The sequence below is a fragment of the Rhea pennata genome, chromosome 1, assembly GCF_028389875.1.
Source record: "Rhea pennata isolate bPtePen1 chromosome 1, bPtePen1.pri, whole genome shotgun sequence".
Lineage (NCBI taxonomy): Eukaryota > Metazoa > Chordata > Aves > Rheiformes > Rheidae > Rhea > Rhea pennata.
In genome coordinates this window covers 212,090,741-212,115,245 of record NC_084663.1, presented here as the reverse complement: position 1 = coordinate 212,115,245, position 24,505 = coordinate 212,090,741, and the positions used below count along the sequence as shown (strand labels likewise).

Here is a 24,505-nt window from a genome sequence, read left to right as displayed (position 1 = left end):
TATATGAATAACATAGGTAAAAGACACGTACGACTCAAGGAAAGAAATAGTTAGTATGGAAAGGTAAATAATGCTCAACTTAAATACACAGCAGAGTTTGAAATAGAATGTAAAAGAGTAATGGGAGAAAGAAGAAATCAGCTAAAAGCCTGTTGTAACAAGCAAGCTGGGAAATAATTAAAAAAGTATCAAAACTCTAAAGTAGAGATGCACATATGTAACCAAGAGAGCAATCTGATATCTTGTAGGTGCTTGCTGCTATAAATACAGAAACAGAAGCAGCAATTGTGTACATTTTTTTTTCAGGAAGGAATAACATCTCTGCCTTCCACTTATTCCCAGAGCATATCCAGTCCAGCAGCTGCAGCTTCTTCTGCTGCTAGTGTCTGCCAAGAGAGCTGGAAAGAGCTCTTCCAGGACTGGGACAGTAATCCAGGCTGAATGTGACCTCTCTGATCCATAAGCCAACACCAGTGCTGCCATTTCCCAGGCTGGAAGGACCAAATAACAAGTCCCTGGATAGCTCTTAAGCTCAGTCCAAACCTCTGTATCCCATTATTGGTGCCCTAAGTCATTCCACCCACCTCATTCTCTGGCAAGGGACTTCTGCTGGTCTAGTTGGAACCAGCCTCTCTTTTTACATTTTTTTTTTTTACGATTTGTTTTCTCCTGCTCTCTCAGTGAAATCTCCCTTTCCTCTGAGAAGCACTTCAGTGCCAATAGCCACCTTCAAGGTGACAGACACGGTGAACCTTACGCTCCCAAGTAGCCTCTGAATAGGGTCTAAATCTTTTCATCCTTGTTCAAGGACATGCCTTGAATAGGAGTGAATTTTCTTCAGAAGCAGTGACAGGGCTGCAGGCTTCAGTCCAACAAGCAAGTTTTACGGTGAGCAGCTAAATAAGGTGCCATCCTACATCCCAGAGTCTTTATCCTGGAAAGGACTCTGAAAAGCTCCTGGAGAAGGCTTTTGCCCCTCAGAGCACTTGACAAGGCCTGTGTTCAGTGCAGGACTGAGCCAGGGTAAATTGAAATCCACCATTCTCAGCGCACTTGACCTGCCTGCCACAATGTGTGAGAGACTAAATTTAACCCCAAACTCACATACCACAGCAGATCCATTTAATATCTTTGCTTGCTCTAATGCAGGCATTGTAGTAGGAACATAAACACTCCATTTGGTACCATCTCTGACTTCTCCTATGCCCCCTTTTGCTCTCTTTTACCTTAAATTATAACAAAACAACACACACTGACCTCCTTGGGTGTGCAAGAGTTACTAAACACAGAAAAATGAAGATCTCTCATGGAAACGCTGTGGCAACCTTCTGTATAAGATCACGAAAAATACTTCAGCAATGAGACCTACAGGACTCAGTGATGTCCCACTGGTAAACAGCTGCTTACAAAGGCATTTCCCCTGTGAATTGCTAGAATTACTGGGGTGGCCATTTCCAGCCCTCAGCTCCTTACAGAAAATCAGGAGATGAGGCTGGAATGTCCTCATCAGTCATCACACCAGGACTGGCTAGCAGCATATCTCAGGGGACCTCTCCAATGCTACTGTTTTCGGGGAGCAGCTGGGACAACGGCTGTTGATGTCACTGTTAACTTGCTGCTAAGGTCTTGGCAAAAAGGAAGGTAATTACAATAGGAGCTTCCAGGGTTAAATAAATAAAACGGCTGAGCCGGCAGCTCTGTCTCTGTTGGCTGTCCTGTTTGCTCCACTGTCGGAGATTATTTTACATCCTTCTTTATTGAAAAATTCATGTTTGTGAAAAAAAAGGGCAAAGAAAAGAAGCAGCAGCACTGTTCCTTGGAGTAGAGTCTACCTAATGCTTTCAATGTGGATGGAGTCTGTGTGTGGCCATTTGCTGGTGATGGGCTGAACATGGAGCCTGCCAGTTCACGGAGGCATCTGCGTTGGGTGGATCAGAGCATCACAACTCTCCCTGGGGCTATGCAGGACAGCAGAAGGGAAAGGGGCTGCTTTAACATATTTGTGTTGCTTTACTGCTACAGGTCCCCCCTCCTCTTCGTCCATGTAGAAATCCCTGCCTCATGCCTTAGCCCCACTATAAACAAACACATGCTGATGAGCAAATCCTCTGCCTCATATAAACATGAGTTGGGACATTTTAGGCAGATCTCTGACAGTGGACACATTTCTTCTGTTTGATGCTCCCCTGTGACCACTGTTGCTCCATGCAGGTGCACAGCAAATTCTCCTCCCTGCTACACTGTGCATTGTATTTTCTTCTAGGGAGGGACATGGAGGCAGCTGAGAAACTGGGCTTATCCTGCTGGGAGCTGGCAAAGCATGGGGCAACATGTCATCACTCCCCAAAGAACTAATGCCCTGCAAATATGGTAGGAAGAGCCATAACTCGTAAGGCATCTGGATCCGTGAGAGGGCAATGGAAAGCATGCTTTTTTTTTATTTCCCGGGGAATTCCACCATTTAGAGTCTCTGGTCAGATCCTGTTCTTCCCATGGCAGTGCTGCAGTCTCGCTGGGGTGCTCTTTCCCCTTGCAGCTTTGCTGCTGTCTCAAACTAGCAGTGGGGTGAGGCAAGAGTGAAAATGTCGATATACTCACATACAGCAGAAAAAAATAAAGTTTCCCAAAATGAACAAAATCACGTTCAACTGAACTTCCCAAAGCCTTTCCCTTCCTAGAGAAAGTGATAATTACTGGTATGCGGAGAGAGGAGAATATGACACATGCAGAATATGTTAAATACGGGGCAATCCCCAGGGAGGCAATTAGCACCTTGCAGATTTACATCTGTGGGGTGCAGATGCTGCCATGTAGGTACAGAGAGGCAACTTAAAACCTCCAGTACACACTCAGCTGCTTTGAACCCCTGAACAGAGCAGTAACTGAACCCCTCACTAACGTAAGATACTCTTCTGCTTCACTAGAAGCAGAGGCAGGCCCTGATAGACTCAAAATGTGAATAAATGCCAGCAGCTTTATAGGAACACCAGTAACCAGGCTGAAAACTCATTTTGCAAGTGCTTTTTTGAATGAGGTACAACATAAAACAAAGACACATTCTGTGTTTGAGAGAATCTGCTGTGAAGATTTTGGAAGATAAAGCTGGCATGGGCAGCTGAGCTGCAGCTAAATGAGTAGAAACTGCTTTGAACATGGAATAGCTGTGAGACAGCTGCAGATTTCAGAAGGCTGTCTCCTTTCGGAGACAGACTTGTCTGGTAATTTCATTGGTTATTAAAATAGAAAGAAAAACCCAAAGACCAAACAAGAAAGTTGATGCCAGCTATCTGCAAGCATATAGCAGTTCCCAACAAAGGAGCAGCCTCCAGCTTCATTACTGTTTGCATAGTTTTCCTCCTGATTAAAAAAAAAAGGGAAAAAAAAGCAACATGTGACGCCATCCACGCAAGGGGAGAGGAGCAACTGATGGTTTGGAAAGGGTGAAGAGCAATACTTAGCAAGTGTGAGTGAAGACAGACAGAGCAAAATTCACACCAAGGTGGCAGGGGGCACACAGCAGGAAAGAGAGAGACATGCAAAGCGAGGACTGGGAAATACATATTCTGAAACCAGTGCATTAATATCTACTGCAGAGCTTATGTGGGAATAAATAGCCCCAGTCGTTTTGCTACGGTGGTGTTACACAGCCCTAAGCATTTTTCTCAGAGAGTCTGAACTTGGCAGATGCTGAGAAGGCTCCTAGAAACTGCTCTTAAGCTTGCAATGCTGAGAATGGCAAGGTGCAACACTGGCTAGCATTACAAGTCACCAGCTCTGCCAGCAGTTAGCAGAAGAATTACAAGCTTATTGGGCAAGATCTTTAAACAGCCCTGACAAGTCTGCAGTGCACTGTGTGGAACAACGTTTCAAAACACATCAGCCTCAAGCACAGGAAGGACCACAAGTTTGTGGAGGAGAGAGCACCATCAGGCTGAAGCCATCTGTAAACTTCATCTTGGGGAACAACTGCAGCCACAGGGTAATGCCCTGCAACCTCAGCTCTTGAATGGGTTCCCCAGATTAGCAGGTTAAAGGAACCCAGTGATTTTTCTGAGGCTGCTCAACGAACGCTAATGCTTAGAAAACTTTCTGTGCTCAGGTGTATGTTAGTGCCAGCAGTGCAGGTACAAAATGCCTACTCTAAATGGAGCAATTTTTTATGATTATGTTCTTCCCGTGCATGCTTAAACAGCCTGACACGCCGGTTAAACCTGCAGTGTCTAGCGGGAGGTCACACGCTGCCAGGCGCATGGAGGATTCATAAGGGAGTCAGCAATACTGTCTGTGATGGCTGAGAGAACGCCCGCACGTAAGGAGACAGGAGGATACACTTAAGTCATAAAAGTTGTGTCAATGAGAATAAACAGCTAGTTCTCCGTGCTGCAGCCTCATCTCCATTCCAGGTGTCAGAAGGAGCCCTGTCCCTTTCTGTCACGATAAAATAGGAAATCGACTCCCAAAGTGCTCACACGTTTTACTTACCCTCAGCCGACGTCCAAAGACAGTGACCTGCCCTCTCGCTTGCTCCTTCCTCTGTCTCCACTCAACTAGGTTGAGGCCGTTGTCGATGGGCAGGGTCACGTTCCTCTTCCCCACGGTGGGATTAACGGTACCCGCCAGCAGATGTGGCTCAGTTTGCAGGGCCACCTCCATGCCATTAGCGAGCATCAGCCTGAGAGAGCCATCAGCACCGATGTAGTAGCTGTTTCGGACTTGGTCTGAAGACAGAAAAGAGATTTTTTTCAAACGGATGTCCCGTGACAGAACCCCAGCCTTTCATTTTCTCCTCCACTCAGGCTTCTTACAGCACTTTGGACAGTTGTAATCAAATGCACTTGGTCACTCACAGTGAGTGAAAAGACTGTTGTATTGATGAAAGTCAAGGTGGACAATATCTCCTTCACTCTGATGAGAATTTCATTCTCTGTCTCTCAAATTCTTGCAGAAAAAAATCTTACACAGGTTAAAAAAAGCTCCAGTGGAAGAGTAGTGTAATATTCTAGCAAAGCAGTGTAATATTCCAGTATAGCACATAGAAAGCACACACAAACCTCTTCTTTTAGGCTAGGGTAAAGGCCTTCATTAAAAGACTACACGGTGAGATAGTTATTCTAAACCACAGTCATGTTGAAGGCTTTCCACATGCTTATATCTTAAAGATGCCAATTTTACTCCAATTTATGATCAAGCGGGGCCACCTACTTCTCTCAGCTTACTCACACAAGTGACAGGAAATTGCACAGCAAGTTAATGCTAACCAGCTTCCCAAACAAAAGCCAACCCCCTTCACTTGGGAAAGCTTTCAGGAAGAAACTGAAGACTGCATGTTTAGAGAGATAGCTGGAGGCACTAGGCATCCACGCATCTCCATACATCTGGCCTCCACTAGCTCCTGAAAGATCAGCAGATCCTGAAGCCAGGATTTTGGAGTTCAGGAATGGAAGAAGAGAAGAACAAGATGATCTCCAGAGGTCCCTTCCAACCTTACCAATTCTATGATTCTGTGATATCCCTTCTACACGTTGCAGGAACTAGACAGGCTGAAACTTGGTCCTTTCAAATTACAGCTGACATATCTGTCTGCAGAAAGGAGCTCATAAAGGGTAAGAAAGCATGAGACTTGCTCAGTGCAGAATGCCTTTAAAAGCATATTATCCAAAGATTCCTTTATTTGAAGCTCCTCAAAAGCTGGAAAACATTACCATTCCTGTCTCCCAGGCTGCCATAAATACCTAATTGTGAATAAAAACTCTCATTAAAATTTCAGTCAACTGTTTTTCCATTCTGAGGAAAGTTGAGTTTTGTTCACTAGTTCTTCTGCCATAACTCAGCAGGAAATGATGTCACAGCGAAATTATCATCTCTCATTTGTCTGAAATAGATTAGCAAAGAGCACAGTTTGGTATAATTGGGAAAGGAAACCTGACACCACTTGGTCTCCCTTGTTGTCAGTTTGATTCTGCTCCCTTTGTAGCCAGCTGGAGTCTTGCCACATTGATCTCAGCAGGACCACAGTTCAGCTTATACGGTTAACCTAGTGATGGTGTGAAACCATTACAGTTACGGTATTGGACCACAATGATCAAATATACTTTGACTATAGCATTGACTGCATAAATCAATGGTCTTGTGACATAGGCTTCAGCAGGATCAGGCCCATGGACATTCACAGCTTGATTCTTCATGTGGAAAGAAAAGGCACAGTCAGCTGGCTGTGTCTCCTTAGTTCTTGGAGGCTTGATCTTCTGAAAAAGGGTCAGGAGATCCACTCTAAATCAAATCAGTGAAATATCTTATGGTATATCCCTCCCTCCTTCCTCCTTCACCAGCCAGGGAAAGCTTGAAGCTTTCTGTGGAATCCCCTGGATATGTGATGTTGTCTTTGGGACACTCAAGCACCTCGGAGGAATTATGGTGGATTGGCATATCTAACCCCAGTAGTGTGGTACAGTGTGGGGAATGTTTATCTTCTGCTTTCAAGATTTTCCCAGAAGAGGACTCTTTCAGAGCTTTGGAAAGTTTTTATCAAGTGCTATGTGACATCCAGGGGCCATTGTATGCTCTATTTTATGCTTATTTGGGTCGGGGGCACAATTTTGGCCTTGAATAAACACTCACTTTGCCATTATTCCAGAAGACAAAATTGCACAGAGATGCTCAGGTACCTGTTAGCTGTGCTGACTCCTAAATCCAACCTACAGGAACGAATCACCTCCTAGAAATGCCTTCTCAGATGCCTCAAAGTGGCTTTTTGATGTCCTGCTCAAGCTTGCCTAAGTAGCAATGCTGTCTTTCACAGCTAATGAGGTGCTCAGAGTCCTTGCTCTAGGCAGCACCTTGGAGACCTTGAGGTGACATATCCTTCTCACCAGCAGCACCAAGTATAAATGGATATCCTGAACACGTCCAAGTCCTGATGGAATAGAAAGTGTATGTATTTACAAGGGTCCTGTTCTGACAGCCTGTCCTAATACGCACCTTGGATAAGGGAGGAGAATTTTCAAAACTTTGCACAGTGTTTAACTCTGACCTGAGGGTTTTGAGCCTGGGAGATGCCTCAGCTGACTGCAGAGCATTCCACCCACTGTACAGGGAGTCGCTTACCTCAGAACAGAGGGTCCCAGTAGGGGAGGGGGTGTCTATGCATGAGACTTGTCCTCAGTAGACTACAGCTAATGACTTCTGTGTGACTGAAATCTAACTCCTACCAAAACCAACAGGATTTAGGCATTTAAATACCTTTTTCAGATGTTTCTGGTCCCTGTGTGGAGCCATAAAAAGTATCCATGTCACACTGATTGTAGCCAGAGCTTGTTCACAGTGTGATCCAGGTTTCTTGAAAGGTTCAAGAAGGATTTGTGAAAGCTGGCCAGAGCTGTGAGCTCATAACGAAAATGCACGAGCAGCTCTCATGCAACGGAAATCTGCAATGTGCATTTTCTCTGGAGAATGACCAAGAGGTCAAGACACACAAACCTTTAGAATGGCTCCAGCTTCATCCACTGGGGAGGCACTCAGAAGGCAAATTACATTTCAGCCGTGCTCAACTGATCCCTGGGCAACTCCAGTGGTTCTTGTTTCAATTGCTACAGTGAAGCCATGAACAAACAACTGCCTCAATTTGGGAATTCATGGTCCCTAATGCTTGTGAGAAACCCACCTTCAGCAGGTTCCAGGCCACCCCTGCTGCAACATTATCCAGATCTTCGTTTTAAGATAAGTTTGCTTTTCAGACCCAAATAATTTCATAATTTTATACTTTACTTTTATACTGAACATGGTTAAACTGTTTGTAATACTGTATGTCCTAATGGCAACAGTGCCCCTGTGCTGGAGGGCAGTACAATGAGATAATTGACTGTGGCGCAATTATGTAACTGTGCCTTCAGCTCTGCATGTATAAATCACATCGCAGTCAATTATCTCACTAAAGAGCCCCCAACAGCGGGTTCTATTGCTTAATTAGGCTCTTGAGGTGAAGCCAACCTCGTGTCTGTGCAGTTGCCAGACGTCTTGACGTGAGCGAATTTGAGATGGGGCGGGGTAGGTTGGATCTGCTCTTGCATTCTGAAGTAAAGAATAAAACAATCATTCCCCTATGGTAATACTCAGTATGGTTTTAAGGGGCTGGTACCCTCTCATCCGCCCTCTCCAGAGGCACAAAGGCAGTGTTCAGGCATAGTAGGCACTGTTTTCTTTTCTTTTCTTTTTTTTTTTTTTTTTTTTTTTTAGGAAACTCTGCCCTTAGTACAGGGAGGGGGAGGGAAATGGATGTCCCAGAGATGTGGAAACAAATGTGACTTCGGAGTATGTTGGTTTCACTGGAGCATTTCATTCCTCACAAGAGGAGCAATGTTTTACACCCTATTGACTTCAGGCACAGATGCACGGGCAAGCAAGAGGTAGGGAGTGAGAAAAGCAAAGAGTTTGTCTATCCTTTCCCTTCCTTCAGGCCCCAGGAATGGAAGTGAGGGTACACACAGACCCAAAAGATATTTTAATCCAGATTGATACGGTCTGTGCACTGTAACTTCTGTCCCTGCCAGTACGTTAGCAGTGTTTTCACCTTCTTCTTTCCTCTCCCACTTCATCACCTTCTCTTCCACCTCGTCAATCTGTCGTTAGCCCATCTTACTGTCACTGACACAACAGTGTTCATTTACAACAGCTGCAGATCAGTTCCCCCAGTCCCACGCTGGCTGCTCACCTCTCCTCTCTGCTTTCACATCACCCTTCTAGTTCAAATGTAGGCCTTTTGGGGACAGCAATGGTCATTTGTCTGCATGCTGCCTTGTGAATGTTTGAACAGCCAGAGAACAAAGAATCACAGAGATCTCCGGTAACCAGCTGGAAGCCTATTCCAGTAGGAGAGTAACTCCTTATATTGGAATCCATTAAGAGAGAGAAGCAAAGGGGTCAGCTGGAAGGGCAGTTAAGATTTATGCAACCCTTTTTTTTGTTATAACAGTAATGGTAATGACGATCAGGGACTGTACTGCACGAGGGCTGCGCAGCAAGGGAACTGGCTGAGAATGAAGCAGAAAACAGCTGCAGAACAACTGCTGAGCTAGGGAATGTGGCTAAGCAGGTGTGAGCGTGCATGTGTATCAGCATGTGGGGAGCTCTGAAGCACTCAGGATGTAGGTGATTTTTTTTTTTTTTGGTGTTGGGACTACCAAGATTATGTCTGTCTCCTGATGGAAAATTCTTCATGTACAGCTTGGCCTGAAAAGGGACAGTGGTCTCACTCACCTTGGAGTAGGGTGTAGAAGGCTCCTGATGCTGACAAGTTGGTTGTTATAGTAACATCATCCTTGCTGGAGGTTTCTACCTGGACATGCACAGAGCTGTCAGTGTCACTGCGGAAGCTGCTCACTTGGCCAGTGGGGAAGGTCACGTTGGTCAGACGGCCAAAGCTGTCATACCTGGAAAGGCAGGGTGAAGTCAACAGCATGAATAGAGAACTGGAGTACTGGAACTGTCCTGTAAAACAGAGACTATGCCTTGGAAGTCTTCACCTAGATTCTTCCTAGAAAAAAAAACTCTGTCAGGACTGCCTTAACTTTTTTGGCTTTATGGGAAGGGCAGGGTTTAGCTGAAGAAAAGAATATGAACAACAGAAAATGACTAAATAAGTGTTAGTCTCTATTTTAACAACACCTTTCTGATACTTATCACCTGTGTTGTGCTTCTTTACAACACAATTAACTTTATTTCCTGTTCACTGTGACTTACGGAAGCCACCTCTCTGAGAATCTTGTCTAGCAGAACTAAGAGTTTCTGAGGGCAATCAATTATTTTGGCTAGTTATGTCCTGACCACTTTAGCAAATTTATTTTATTTTTTTCATATTTTAAAAGCAAATGTTAAGGTAAAGGAAAGGACCCACTAGAGTGCCTACCTCAGGTAGAGAGCTGTCCTTTGTGAACATGGAGTAAAGCCCTGAGCACAACTGATCTTTCTACTGTTCCTAAAACCATCTAGAAGAACTGATTTAAATGTGTAAAAAAGCACTTCAGTTTTCACCCCTACTGAGTCCCAGGCTTTTCCAATGAGAGAATCAACATAAGTGCCACCTGGGATGGTTTTTGTGATATGGACACCTGTCTACTAGGACCCAGATGAAATAAACTGTATATATGCAGGTCACACAGCAGTTAATGGGCTCGGAGGGTTATTTTTTCAATAAAAAGGAGAAGCAGACACTTGTGCCTAGAGGTCTCCTGAGCAGGCTAGAAGTGGGTACTCATGCTGAAATTCTCTCAGGATTAGGAAGAAATAAAGTAGGGCGAATTACACCACACCACCTCCCATCTGTTGCACTGCAAAAGGTGTACCCTTAAGTCGCACACTGAGCTAAAAGCAGAGGGCTGCCAAAAGAATACTTTGGGAGTGAGGATAGGTTTTTCAGGAGCAGTATTCCCTAATGTGGACTGAAATGAAGAGCTGCGAGAAGCTGTACTGGCTTATCTCCAAAGAGCTGTTGGGTTTTACAGAAGATGGGTCCTCAAGGAAGGGATATTTAAGTAGTCAGGGAGAAACAGTAGAAAGAATCCTTCTACTAGCAAAAAAAAAAAAAAAAAAAAAAAAAAAAAAAAAAAAAGTATGACATTTTCAAGTCCTGGCAAAGTACAAGAAAACATTATCATTTGGGCAAAGCTTGATGGTGGGTGAGCAGAGAGGACTCGTTCCCCTGCAATACTCACTGGTGAACACAGTGTCCAGCTAAGGGCACCATTGTTCAGAATGTTGAAGTAATACAAACGATACGTTAAGGATAAGGAGCTTAAGAACATGACCTAAGAGGCAAAGCCGGAAAACTGATAGCTGAAAATAAAAAACCCTCTAAAAATTGAAAGCTGCTTTAGAAGAGAGGAAACAAAAAAGAGGGAACATGCCATCATGACAACAGTTATTCTAAAGAGGATTATAATTATTTTTTCATGTTGTCCACTGAGGATGTGACAAAAAGCAATCCGCTAATTTGAAGCAAGGGAAATCCAGGTTAGAGATTGGGAAATATTTTCCAAATCCAAGGTTGCTTAAGTAGAGGAACAGGTTACCAGATGGAGCACTGGAAATGCCATTGCTGGATGCTTTTGAGCACAGTTGAGAAGAATGGGTCAGAGAGGGTTTGGATGCGACTGATACTGCCCCTGAGGGATCAGATGGTTGAGGGGAGCCCTTGACCCTTCTCTTCATGATTGCTCTGAACTGAGGAATAAGATAACAGATCCCATTCCCTCTATTAAAAAAAAAAAAAAGGAAAAAGGCTCCAGAATTGCAACCCAATAGAGATCCAGGAGCAGCCACTGGACTGGCTCCTTTTGTTCAGATTTGTACACAGCGCTGGTACCTCACTTTTGACAATAGACTGACAGTGAATTACTGTGAGGAAGGGTTGATTGAAAAGATGATTTATGCCCAAGTTTAATATTTAGTATAAAATGATTGAACATATGAGCTTTTTAGAAGTCTCTCCAGCCCTTGTGTTTTGAGACAGTCACATGAGGTTCTTACTGCTCACTGGGCAGAGGCTGAGGAATGGCAGAAGAAAGCATTTGGCCAACCACAGTACCAGCGTATCAGTCATGGAATTATCCACGCAAGGAGGACTGAGGACTTGCCCTTTCCCTTCAAGATCTTGGTGATTAATCAGCTACTTCTGAAGTGGAAAAGACGGAAGAAAAAAAAAAAAAGAATAAATTCAGGACTGAATTGCAGGAGTTTGGCAGAGACCAGTTAAACCTTTTCCAAGTGGCTAGAAGCACACAGTTTGGATCTACATTGAATCTCCTTGCAAGGGCCAGAACTAAAGTGCTCTCAGTACCGAATGCTGTGCTCAGTGTATGTGGCTGCTCTGTTTGCACTCAGATGGGAAGCACTTTGATCATACTTTTTGCACAGGCATCTGCACATCTTCTAAAATATGTGAATCTTAAACAAAAAACATCATAGGAGATATCTTCATCCCATCTGCTGAGACAGGACACAAGAGACACGATTTAGTCTGTCCTCTGAGTAGAGGGAACATTGTTATCTCTAAAGGTGTGTTATATAATATCACAAATTCTTTCTACACTGTCATCAACAATCTTATATATAAAGTACAGCCTGAACTGCAAGGGCAGACTCAGATCCAAAACGCTCAAAACTTTATGGAAGATGGGATCTGAATTTAGCACCTCTGACTAGGTGGTATTAGCAACTTTAAGTGAAGGATCCTGCTATATATATAAAGAGAGAAATAAAATTTAGAGATTACTATAAGAAAAGAGAGAGATGCTGATGAAATTAAGCCTGATTCACCCTCTAAACGTCACGAATCTTGACAAGCTGCACTGAAGTCTAGGAGATGGCTTTGGTATAAGATGGTATAAGATGATTACAAAAAGAACCAGGTCCACGGATTAGAGGAAGAAGGAGACCAGAAGCCACAATGGGGGCAGAGAGCTCCTTCATGTGATGCACAGGTGGCTGCTATTTCATTTAAGTGCTGAGGCAATGTCCTCTGAGTCATATGATTTGTCTTAATTGAACGACACTCAGTGCCATGCTGAGAGTCAGCACAAAACCTACTCTCTGTAAGTCGTATGTAGGTGCTCCAAATGGAGCCTCACAAAGCCTGTAGACAATAGTTTGATGCAGACCCAGACATCAGCAGACACTCAGATCCTTAGATTCGATTAGATCCCAGGACACTCAGCTCCACAGCATCCTCACAGATGTTCCTCCAGTTCTCTACCATCCACCCAACATAGTCTTCATAGTTTCTCATCTCCTCAACAGGACCAAATGTTGTTTTGCTGCCCTTCCACAATGGCAGGATAATGGGCAAATACACTAAACCTCAGTCTAAGCAAACTCTCTTAGACCAACACAAAAAAGACTAAGAAAGTGCATGAAGGTGCCTAGCACTCTATGCATACATTTTTCTTTTTAAGTCAAGCCTAACGAGAACAATAAGCACAATTTACACAGTTACTTTTTTACAGCTGTTCAGAACTCACACCACAGGGGAGAATTTCACCATGAGCAAGGGCTGCAATTTGGGAGTTAGGCTCACAAGAAGCAAGGCTAATTTTGGGCTAGAACAGTCTGGAATGCTGCGCTGGAATCAGTTTAAGACGTCTGCACATGTACATTACAGTTTTGGCACCTCCTTAGCCACCAAATTAGCCTCTGTCAGAAGTAACCTGGACCATCTGTCTTTTCTGTATTCACCAGGGCTGCTGCACGTCTGCTGAGGAGCGAGGCAGGGGCTTTCCAAGAGCTCGCTCTGGGGGCGACAGCTCGCAGCTGCCTTACGGAGAGAGGAATGTGAGAAAGTAGCACAACTAGACTGTTAACATTTTTATTATTTTTCTTAATTAGTGGCAGATGAAGTGTAAAGCACTCATGTCCAGACAAAAAGTCTTTTTAGTGCCATGGTGGCAACGCAAAAGGAGGTGCTGGAAGTTAGCATGGACGCACACAACGTTTTCCTCTTGGCAGGCAGTTCTTTTTCTTTCTCTCTCTCTTTTTCTTTCTTTTTTTTTCCTTTTCTTTTCTTTTTTTTTTTTTTTTTGCTTAGGATGGGATTTTTCCTTTTTATCTTGAATTAGAATTTATCCTGAATTAAGAATATACAGCATAAAGCATATACATGACGTCATCTAGTACATACCTACAATCTCCCATGACACAACAGCTTGAAGGCTTCCACAGCTTGTACAGACACGTTTAACAAATCAAACCACTAACACAGGTGTGTTGGTTCCTTCCACTCCCGCTTTCAGCCCCATAAAAGCACTTATATGACAAATCCTCAGCTTGGAGAGGAAGGCCAAATGACTGGTTCTTATGTAGCTGCAGGTGTGCCCTGGTATTTGCAGTAAGATAAATCTCTTCTAGTCAACTCATTTTGCAGCTAAGCTGCATACGCCTGTTTCCATAGTCTAAGGATTTAGAGGTGGGCCAGTTTTCATCACAGCCTAAGACTTCTGTGTTCTCCAAAGCAGCAGAATTAAGGAAAGACTGAAACACGGGAATGCGCACAGCAGCCACTCCGAGCAATGAATTCATCACCTGCTAACACAGCTGCTGCCTCCCATTCAAACCTGCTGCAGAGACTCAGCATTTACAATTACGATGACAATTATTAGGCCAGCAAAGGAAGCTGTTGCCATCCATTCCCAATTGGAAATGTATTTAGCTAAGGTTCAATGCACAGAATTAAAATGGTATTTGGTGCTTATGAGGCCTAATTGTTAGCTTGTAAACATTCAGAGCTTTCATTTATCACATTACCACTGTGTAGAGACCTGGGCCTTGGGAATTAAAGAGAGCATCCTAAGTGCCTTCTATTCAGAAATCAATTCCTGGTCTGACTCTCCGGGTTTCCTCATTTCAGCTTTTTCACATTTCATCAGCCTTTTAAAAGTACGAGTCAAATAGATTGGAAAAAAAAATCACTGTCATAATCTTCCATTTAGTGCCAAAGTATCCTAATGTACTCGGCAAACTGTATTTTGTGTGTGGTTATACAATCCTGCACTCTCCACCTCTGAGCAAGCTTGCCCCTTTGCAATTTTTCAAATAACTTTAAATACAGCATTAAAAATAAATCTGCCACAGACAAACCAGTACTATTCTAATATGTACGAAGGCAAGTCCTCTCCCTAAGGACACAAAGCCAGTATGCAGCCACTGTTCGCAGAATTTTCTGAGTGCCCAAATGAGGAGAAGAGGATCTCTCTCTCTCTCTCTCGTAATCTCTATTACGATCCTCATACTTCCCTTGATTCTCACCTAAACTCTGACACCATGGACACACTTCAGGCCAGGCCAATGGCTCAAACCATGACCTCACAACTTAGTGAGAGTGTTGGAGAAGTGTTATTTCATCTGGGCAATTACTGGAGTTTCACTGTAACTTTTTCAGATGAGTGATAAGAATATACCTACTTATATGATCCCGAAGAAAGTGTGGAGCAAAGAGGAGGCATCTTCATAGAAGAGGCAGAAGAGAAGGGAGAGGAAAGGCCAAAGGTGGGTTGTGTTCCTCATGTTCCAGTCTGCTACAGGAGCAGAAACAGGACCTTGCTTGAGCTAATCTGAACCAAGGACTCCACTGAATCCCATAAAACTCAGTGCTATGACCTCAGATATTAGTTGATGAAAAAGGCATGATATTAATGCAGTAAGCTGATTTTTCTCTGAATCAAGCGATGCTGCTTCTGTGAAGATAATAAGTCTTATTTATCATTCTTTTTGCATATGAGAGAAGAAATTGCATGGCCTTCATGCTACTACACAGTGGTCTGAATCTGCATCTAACTGTGGGGTAGATGTTGACCACAATTCTTCTCACAGTTCTGGTACCCCAGTCTCCCAGACCAGGGCACTGACCAACTATTACTGTTATTGAGTGGTGGAACCTTTCCTAAGTCCACTGGGAAGCAATTGCTGGGAAGCAATTGAAGGTCCTCTTGTGTACCCAGTCCAGCTGGCTCCTACGTTCCACTTGTTACAGTGTGTGAGGTTTGGCAGAGTTTAGGTCTCTGTAAAACAGCATCCTACGTTATAGGTCAAAGCTCCCCTCAACCCAGATCTGAAGAACTGGCTCCACACTACCTTTCACCATGCAGTCATCCATGAGCTACTTCTTGGTCAGACCATGGAAAGATTTTCAATTTCTGGGCTTGACTGCAGTGATGTGTAAGGAATTTTGTATCTGAGAGGTGATCTTTAGAAGTAATTGGGCATACAGAGGACTTAAGTAAAAGATCCCCATATGGGTTAAATAATGCATAGAAGGTTTGACTTTCGCTCAGAGGGAAATTGAGTTAATGTACAGTGCTACCATCTCGGTGAGCTAATCAAGATAATTGCCATATTCTTGATTTAAACAGATACATTAATAAGAATTTCCTGATTCTGAAGTAGGGATAAACAACAACTGCTAACAAACTATGCAAAGGATGGTAGGGATTCTTTCAGGAAAAGCAAAAAAGCAAAAACAACAAAGAACCAAGTAGTCACACAACATCCTTTGTTTGGCTTGAGGAGTCAAACGAAAAGAAACTGTTACCCTGACAGAGCTTCCAAATCAACTTCCTTTGTAGCTGATTATCACTGCCACAAGTTCAATGGGAATGCAAGGCTTTAATCCAGTTACTGGACAAACTGAGCAGCTACAATTGCATTAATTGGCAGTGAACGTCAGACCTTGTGCAGAGGCAGAGAATGTCAACATAATGTTAAAACCTTGAAAAAAGTCCTGCATAGGTCTTTGGGGACAGGCTAATTACTGCAGAGAGCTAAGTTTTATCCTCAGAGCAAGGGGAAGCTACATGCCATTAGATGCTAAATCTCACTCTCAGCATCAACCCCTAAAAGCTGGATTGTTACAAGAGGCTTTGGTGTAGAAGGTGTGAAAACAAGAGCTGGAAGTGCTGTGAGCAAGTCTGCCACCCTCTGAAGACAGAATCTGTCCCCTCTCCCTATAAAAAAGAAGGACCCATATTCTAGCCCAGCCCAAACCCTGAGAGGACCTGCATTCCCTGGGCTACCTTCAGAACTGAGTCAGTCTTGCCTCCTTCTCTCCAGTGTCACACCAGCCTTCTCAGGAATCTTTGCAGCTTTATGATAAAGATTGAGATTTGTCCTGGTATGAGCAACAACTCACAGAGAACCAGAGACTCCTGCAAGTAACAGGCAGGAGGAACATTTAAGACTCCTTTGGTCTTGGTGAGACAGTCCTTCTTTGGCCATTGCTCCGAAGAAAAAATGGCTATATGCACAGATTTGGATACAGTCAAACATCCCTTACCAATTCAATGCATTTTCAGCAGCAGTACTCACTTGCAGTTCCTTTCTGTTTATTTATTTATTTATTTATGGTAAAATATTTGTAGTGTTTCTGCTTTTGCAACACTATTACTCTTTCGAATTGGGTGTCTGGTTTATAGCCCTCCATAGCTAGCAAGGTAAAGGTAAATCTTAAAAGGAAGTTCTTCATGGTGCAGTGTAAATTTGCCAGCTGAATTTATGTTTACTCTTAACTTTTAAAGCATTGGTGTCCAGCCTGCCCTGGCCCATAAACAACTATTACGTGCAGTGAGAAACTTGAGCTAGAGTGCTGTGAGAAACGTCAAGCTTTTCCTCAGACTCAGATTTAATCTCTTAATTTCCATGTGGCAAGGAAAAGGGAAGTATCATGAGCTTCATTTTCGCTGTGAACCAGAACTGAAAACTTCTCAGAGTACCTTCTAGTCACTCATGATAACAGGATTTCTCCAAATCACTTAAACTTTCCCAGTCTAAGTTCCCTGATATTCTGTCATAGAAACCAACAATCTGAAGGTTTCGAACATCTACTTTGGTTTACATCTTCATCTTTGACTTCTTGGATACCACAGGAACTTACATTTCATCCTGCTATGCCTTGCACTCATCCCTGCAGTTTGTGTTTGACTCATGTATTTCTGACAAATTCTGGCGAAAAATGTCTTCAGGAAGGCATCTAAAGTCATGATTTAAGATACTCAGAAATGGAAAGTATATTGCTTCTAATGGCTCTTTGCTCTTGCAATTAGCTAATGTCAGTCTTAAAAAAAATTATGCTTTCCTATCAACCTGAATAGCTCCAGCTTTGCTTTCTAGTCCCTAGTCCTTCTCATGCCTTTCTCTGATAGATTAAGAGTCCTTCCGTAGCTGATAGTTCTGTGTTGACATGCTATGATCTATACAATTCCCAGTCTTCTGTGTGATAAGATAAATAGATGAAGTTTCCTTAGTTCTCTGACTAAAAGAAGCTTCTCCCTCCGGGGCATTTTTTTTCCTGTGCACGCTTCAATTTTAACTATCCTTCATAAACAGTAAACTTTAAAGCTGACATTACCCCAGAATTTGTGCCATCAATGCTGTATAAGGATAAAATCATCTTCCTACTTCCACTCACTACTAGCAAAATGGGATGAGTAAATGTATTCATGTTGTTTATCCACTAAAGCAACACATTAAACAGATTTGCCATGGAATTATACTGAGAAATCATATTGAATGCCTTAGTGCTTTGATCACTACAATCTCTGAGAGTCAATGTTCAACTCCATTCTTTTGATGCAGCCTTTTCATGTGTATCTTGGCATTTGATTGTGTAAGAACACATTCTGTTTAAATGAAACCCATCTATCAAGCAATCTCAGTCGCTTTGTCTGGCCTATCCTCACCTCTGTTTACCAATCTTCTCATTTTATCATTTCTGACTTTTTTTTTTCAGATCATGCATGCAAAACCTGGGTAGAATCAAGCTTTGCACAAATTCACCAGGAACAAACCCACTGGACTATTCCCTACTGCTGATTACCTTCTGAGCACTATCAAAGAGCAAGTTCTAGAATAATATGTGTGTATTCACAGCTGAAAAGGAAAATAATCTGTTTTACAAGTCCCTAGTGGACAAACTAGGACAGGATCAGATAGGAAGAGAAGTGATGGTCTCAGATTTGAGCAAGAAAGATTTCGATTAAGCATATGAAAAAGCTTTCTAACAATAAAAATAAACATCTTATACTTTCTCACAATACGACAGGTAAAGGCATCATTATCACTATCGATATTTATGAACAGCTTAGAGGACTTGGATAGAATTATCTGAGAGAACTACAGACATCTGAAAGGTAAACATCTACATTAGAGCTAACCATTTTGGACTACCTTTATGCTAATGGAGAGAGAAAGCTTCAGAATACATCTCTTCTCATCCTAAAGTGGATACTTGAAATAACTCATATGGTACTCACCTTGAAAGTGTTTGTTACTCTCCATTGACTATAAAGGGAGGCTGAGGTTCCTAATTCAGATACAGACTTTTACCCTGTGGTTGTATAAAGTTACATCAGAATCTGTCAGGAACAGTTAAATGGAGATAACTGACCAGAGCTTTGGACGAGGTATCTCTAAAGACACATTCCCAACTCTATTTTCAGTGATGCTGTGCTGTTGTAAAGTGCTGACTTGCTCTAGTCAAGATTTCCATTTCCATAGTCTAACCACTGGAGAATACTGTTTTCCATTTAGCTCTAAAAAGCGTTCTTATAACTCTTCTGAAGTGCGTAAAACGACCAGAATGATGACTTTCACAAAAGCTCTATTTGGTTGGACAGCAAATAATAACAGGACACTGTTATAAAAATATCAACAGAGCATGCTGGATTTTAGCTTCTGTCTCACTTCATCTCCTCTATATTTTCAGTCACACTTTTAAACAGAAGAGCATGTTTCAGGTATAAATCCAACCATTATTAGCTGTAATGTTTAGTTTGCTGCACTGTCCATGGCAACATCTGTTTTCAAGCACAGAAACGATTGGGTTCTTTGCTAAAAGAAAATATCGCCTTGATTTAGCACAAAGTTCCTGACAATACAGTGGGCTTCCACTCCTATAGAGAAAAACACCCTACCTTTCCTCCCTAAAGCCTTCCTCAAATAAATTCAATGTAAGAGTTGAAAGCGTATTAACTTTGATTCACTGAGGAATATTGCTACAGTAATTGCAAGCAGAACGTTGATGGAATGCAAATAACCTTTCAAATGATTCATCACAGAGTTTCCATCAGCTCTTTTCAAGGCAGGAGCAGTAATAGCAAGTATTAAGCAAAGAAATTTGAAACTGGGCCTGAATAATTTGAAGACAGAGCCAAAACAACTGCATGTCTAACACATGCGTATCTGGGTTTAGCCAGCTCCCCTTCTCTGGGGCTCTTTTTTTTTTTACAGTTTTTCCTTTATAATCTTGGGAACTGTCTATTCTAGCCAAATTGGGCTCTTACTGTGAGTCTATTATTATGGTATCTGAACAATTCCATGTAACCATTTTAACCATATGGGAAATTATGGACTAAAAGAAGCATTTCAAAGAGGCAAGAACTGAGAATAAAAATAAAACTGAGAAAGAGGGAAAAGGGTTCTCAATAGCAGGATGAATATATAAACCATTCTTCCGGATGCCTTTCATTGAGTTATCAACTTTTTTTCCTATTTGATATCAGAAATGCACTCTCTCCATGGTATTCATAAGCGCAGAATTGATAACTAGTATAAAAAGAAGTACAAATCTTCTTCAAGTCACTGTCATCTCTGGGTTTTTCAATGTATCCTGTCTTCTCTATTCACAAATTCTTTTGGGCAAGGACAATTCTGAAGAGTTCTGAGACTATTTTTAAAGATCATTGAGGCCAGTTAAAACAATACAAGCAGAGCAGTCCATTAACTACAGATTTGTTTTCTGAGATAGCTGTCATTAGTCATTACCAATTGTCATTTTACATTAGCCATTTCAAATAAGCTCAAAAAGACATTGGAACATAGGAAGTAGGCGAAAAGTTGTGAAAAGGGTGATGTGATGAACGCTTACACTCCCAAGGCTTTCAAAGCTAAAACAGAATTCTCTGACATGCAGCCTAAATTCCCAATCCTGACTATGGTTAAGGAGAACCAGGTGTCCAAATTCCTTTGGTGATTTAGAAAAACTCAGCGGAAACTCTGTCCGAAGCTGACTCGGTAGTGAGAACTTGTTCAAACTCTAAACCACTTACATCTGGTATAAAGGGTTTGTGTGAGATGTAATATTCTCTCTTCTGGCCATTTTATTCTGATGTGAATTCTGTCCAGGGAATTAAATTCTACTAACATTGCATGGCTCACAGAACACAGAATAAAGTCAACAGGGTAATATTTGTAATATACTTACTCATAAAATGTTGTCCACCCATTTTCGTTGCTTTTGGTGGCAAGAAGACCTGAGTTGCCGTGGTATGTCATCATAGCCACTTCATGCCCCTGTGTTGTTACACTCTTGAGTGCACTGTTGGTACCAATTGTCACCCAGTAGACTTGGCCATCTGGCACTACCAGCCAGAGAGGCATCCCTGTGGAATCTCTTCGGATGTTGACTAAGTTGCCATTGTTGTCAGTGATCAGGGTTATATCTCCATCTCCAGAATAAGTAAAATTGTAAAGATAATCTCCAGTGGTAAGGCTTTGAGTATAAAGATGTTTACCACTGGTATCAAACAAGTATAGTTCCTGGTCTATGGGTGAGGATAATTCATACAGATTTTGTGTGTTGAGGAATGGCTTGTTTTTCCGAATAAAGCGGATTCGGATATTTCCAAGATCAGCGACATACAGCTCCCCATCTGCACATACTGCAAGGGAGGATGGCGCGTTGAGTTTGGCATCCTTGGCATAGCCATCGTCCCCAGAGAAGCAGTCGCAGTTAGCATCATTCTTGCAGTCACAGCTGCTCGGTGCACCAGCAACAAGAGAAATCTCTCCATTGGTGGTGACCTGCCTGATACGGTTGATCTTTTTCTCATCAGTTTCAGCAATATAGAGGATCCCGTTATGTGAGACAGCCAGGGCGGCAGCAGACTCCAAAGTGGCATGGATTGCCACCTTGCTAAGGAGGAAGTGATCCATGCCTGGCACTTGACAATGCATGGGCCTGCCCGCCACTATGCGCACCTGGTGATTCTCAGAAATCTGTAGCACAACATTGTTGTCGAGCACATAGAGCGAATTATCCATGGGGTTGACTGCCAAATCTGTGGGCCACTCTAGACGAACCTTAATAGCAAAACAACACAAGGAAATTATTATAGTAATACCTTTTTTAATGGTATGGTTACTAAAATCAATCTCAATTAGGTTGTTTCAACGTGGATTAAGGGGAGAAAGGGTAAAAGAAAAGCACACAGTTGATCATTACTGCTTGGTATTGTGGCAGTAGAGGACACAACCCTAGCGTGAGTGAGGGGGCTTAGTCTTCCGTTGCACAAGGGGGACACGTATACAGAATCACAGACTCTCAGAATGGTTGAGGTTGGAAGGGACCTCTGGAGACCATCTAGTCCAAGATGATATACTCACACTCTGCACTGGAGCAGTGATGGGAGGAAACAAATGGGCAGAGACAGACTTCCAGCTCTCACATCAATGTCTCTGCTTATCACCCTTGGTGTGATGTGTCAAGGGCCCACGAAAACTACATCAGTGCCCATGAACTGTAGATGTTTCCAGCACTATGGCAGAGGTGTGGAATATGGGAATAAATGAGAAGATCCAAAGATTCACACAAGATTTGCCCCCTCCACTCCACCCAACTCTTTTCGGACTGATAGAGCCTGGACCTGGTAGCAGAGACTCGTGCCTGGAAGCTCTGTTGTGTGAAGCATTACAAAATCAATCAGTCAAACAAAACAACGATCTTTTTAGTAAAGGATTTTCCAGACAAGGGATTCAGTTCCTCTGGCTGAACAACACAGACAAATAACAAAACTGGCAGCTGTGTCAGCATATGTGTACATCCAAAATATAACCACCTATTTTGTGCTTGATGCTGCAAAAATGCAAAATGTCAATTCATGGGAAATTCAGCCTATTTCATTTCATGGAATAAAATATTTCTGTCTTCACAGCAGTTTTCACATTATACTGAGAATAATGTAAGAATGGGTTCAAGTAATAGCAACATATTGCACTTCTCTACTGATAATCCACATACACCAGTAACCTGAAGCAGCCACTGGGAAAGCAACAAGTGAGCAAGCACTGGAAGGTCTCTATTTTCAGCACTGCCTTTCTAGTGAGTCTACTCTTTTAGCCACCAAATGTAAGAAACCTCTATCAACAGAATTCAGAGTCCTTTTGGTTGTTCACAAAGAATGGTAAAATGTGCGTCCTGTGATTATTTTATTTTACTTCAGGTTTACATAGAAAAAAAACAGGTCAACATTGTGCTGACAGGAGTGAACCAACACCAAAATATTTTCCTGATGGGGCGTCTTCCTCACATCAGGGCTGTAGAGGGGAATGGAAAATTAGCAGCTCTGATGAATGCTCTTGCTCACTAGGATTTTAAATAAATATTCAACTAGTTAATAAGAAAGCTATTCTAATTATATATTCCTTGTCAGAAAGCCAGGCAACTCTTAAATTAGAGTAGATGGAGTTGATATGTATCAAGCAGAGCAAGAAATCAGGTAAGATCTAGAGGCACTCTAGAGATTCATATTTGGAAAGCCTGTAGTTGAACATATCTGCCACAGCTATGGTTTGCTTTTGATGTTTCTATTTTTGTTCAAATCTCCTTTCATTTTTTTTAAGAGCATCAGTTGCAAATTATTTAGTTCATTTTGCCTTTTAATGGGTGGGCTTGTGAAGCTTAGTTTCATGGCTAAGCACAGGGCTGAGCTCTGCCTAGTCTCTGTTCTCAAATCTCTTTCATTTTCTCAGCTCCTGGCCTATTTTAACCCCTCCTGTAGTAAAACATTACAGCCTGTGGTTTTCTCTTCAATAATGTATGCCTCCATCCCCTCCAGTGGTCTTTATGCTCTGCAGCCTTGAGTTAGCATCAAGAGCAGAGTTTATTCTGAACTGACAAAGGAATTTTCACTTTCTTAAAAAACCTTTCTTGTCAACATTGGCTGCTAAATATTTCATGTTTTCATGTCCCAGAGGGACTTGTCAGAAGAGACCCTTCTAGCCACTGTAAATGATGAAAAGATACTTCCCAAGCTGGGTTTTGTGTTTTGCTTTTTAGTTAAACATGTCTTTGGTGTGTGTGTGTCCATCACAATATTGGTTAATCTGTCCATCACGGCACTGGTTCATTTAATATGGGCTACTATCATTTTAAGAAGGAAAAAAAAAGAAGCTATAGCTGATATATTTTAGCTCATTTCAGAAGTGTTTAAGTATGATGCTAGTATATACAAATAACACAACCTGCCAGAAAATAGTTTTTAAAATCTGAATCCACAACGGTCCAGTGGTAACTGCCCTTGAAATTCAGTTAAAGAAAAGAATATGCCTGTAAGATGAGAGAAGTGCTACAAGAGGGCTTTTAAGCAGCAAAGCTTGCTTCCATAGGTGGCATGAGAGTTTTTAAACTCATAATTTCAGCTGTTCATAAATTGTGGACAGTGGGAACGAGTTGCAAGGAAGTAAGAATAGTCTTTTCAAATTAGAGGGGAAAATTTGAAGAACAGATTTCATATGGTAGAACGGAAATTATCTAGGTAGTTACAAAAAGGAAACCCCACTGACATCTATTGTGGCTGAATAACAGTACTTAGCCCTCCAGCTACGGTCTGTATTTTCATAGAAGAGGATAACATTCCTCTAGCCAGGCAAATGATGGGTGGCACAAAGGTTTCAAAGGACAGTATCTCTAAACTGGCTCAATTTGACAGATTGGCCAGTGCCCCACAAAATTGAGTGCTGGGCTGTAACAGATTTCCTTTCTGCATGTTCCAAAAGTAAAGCAATCATCAAACTGGCATTTCTTTTTCTCTCCCTTTTTTCTCCACCTATAAGCAGCAGGACTTAAAAGCCCAGCATGATGGTAGCTGCAACCAATTTGCAATCCGATGCAATTCAAGATTCTTGTTTTCCTGCTGTTGCTAATTTTGGCACCACAGCCTCCAATCAGTGTTTCCTACATGTTAATTTGATT

General features: G+C 42.3%; 1 protein-coding gene across 3 annotated transcripts in view; it reads right to left on the bottom strand.

The window, feature by feature from the left end:
- The window catches only part of TENM4 (teneurin transmembrane protein 4), a 348,755-nt gene that overhangs the window by 24,053 nt on the left and 300,197 nt on the right, over positions 1 to 24,505 (bottom strand). For all 3 annotated transcript variants that reach the window (XM_062567394.1, XM_062567392.1, XM_062567393.1), the window contains 3 exons: positions 20,738 to 21,615; positions 9,253 to 9,425; positions 4,483 to 4,718 (listed from right to left, as the gene is read on the bottom strand). In XM_062567394.1, coding sequence (XP_062423378.1) covers positions 4,483 to 4,718; positions 9,253 to 9,425; positions 20,738 to 21,615 — 1,287 coding nt within the window. The remainder of the gene's footprint in view (positions 1 to 4,482; positions 4,719 to 9,252; positions 9,426 to 20,737; positions 21,616 to 24,505) is intronic.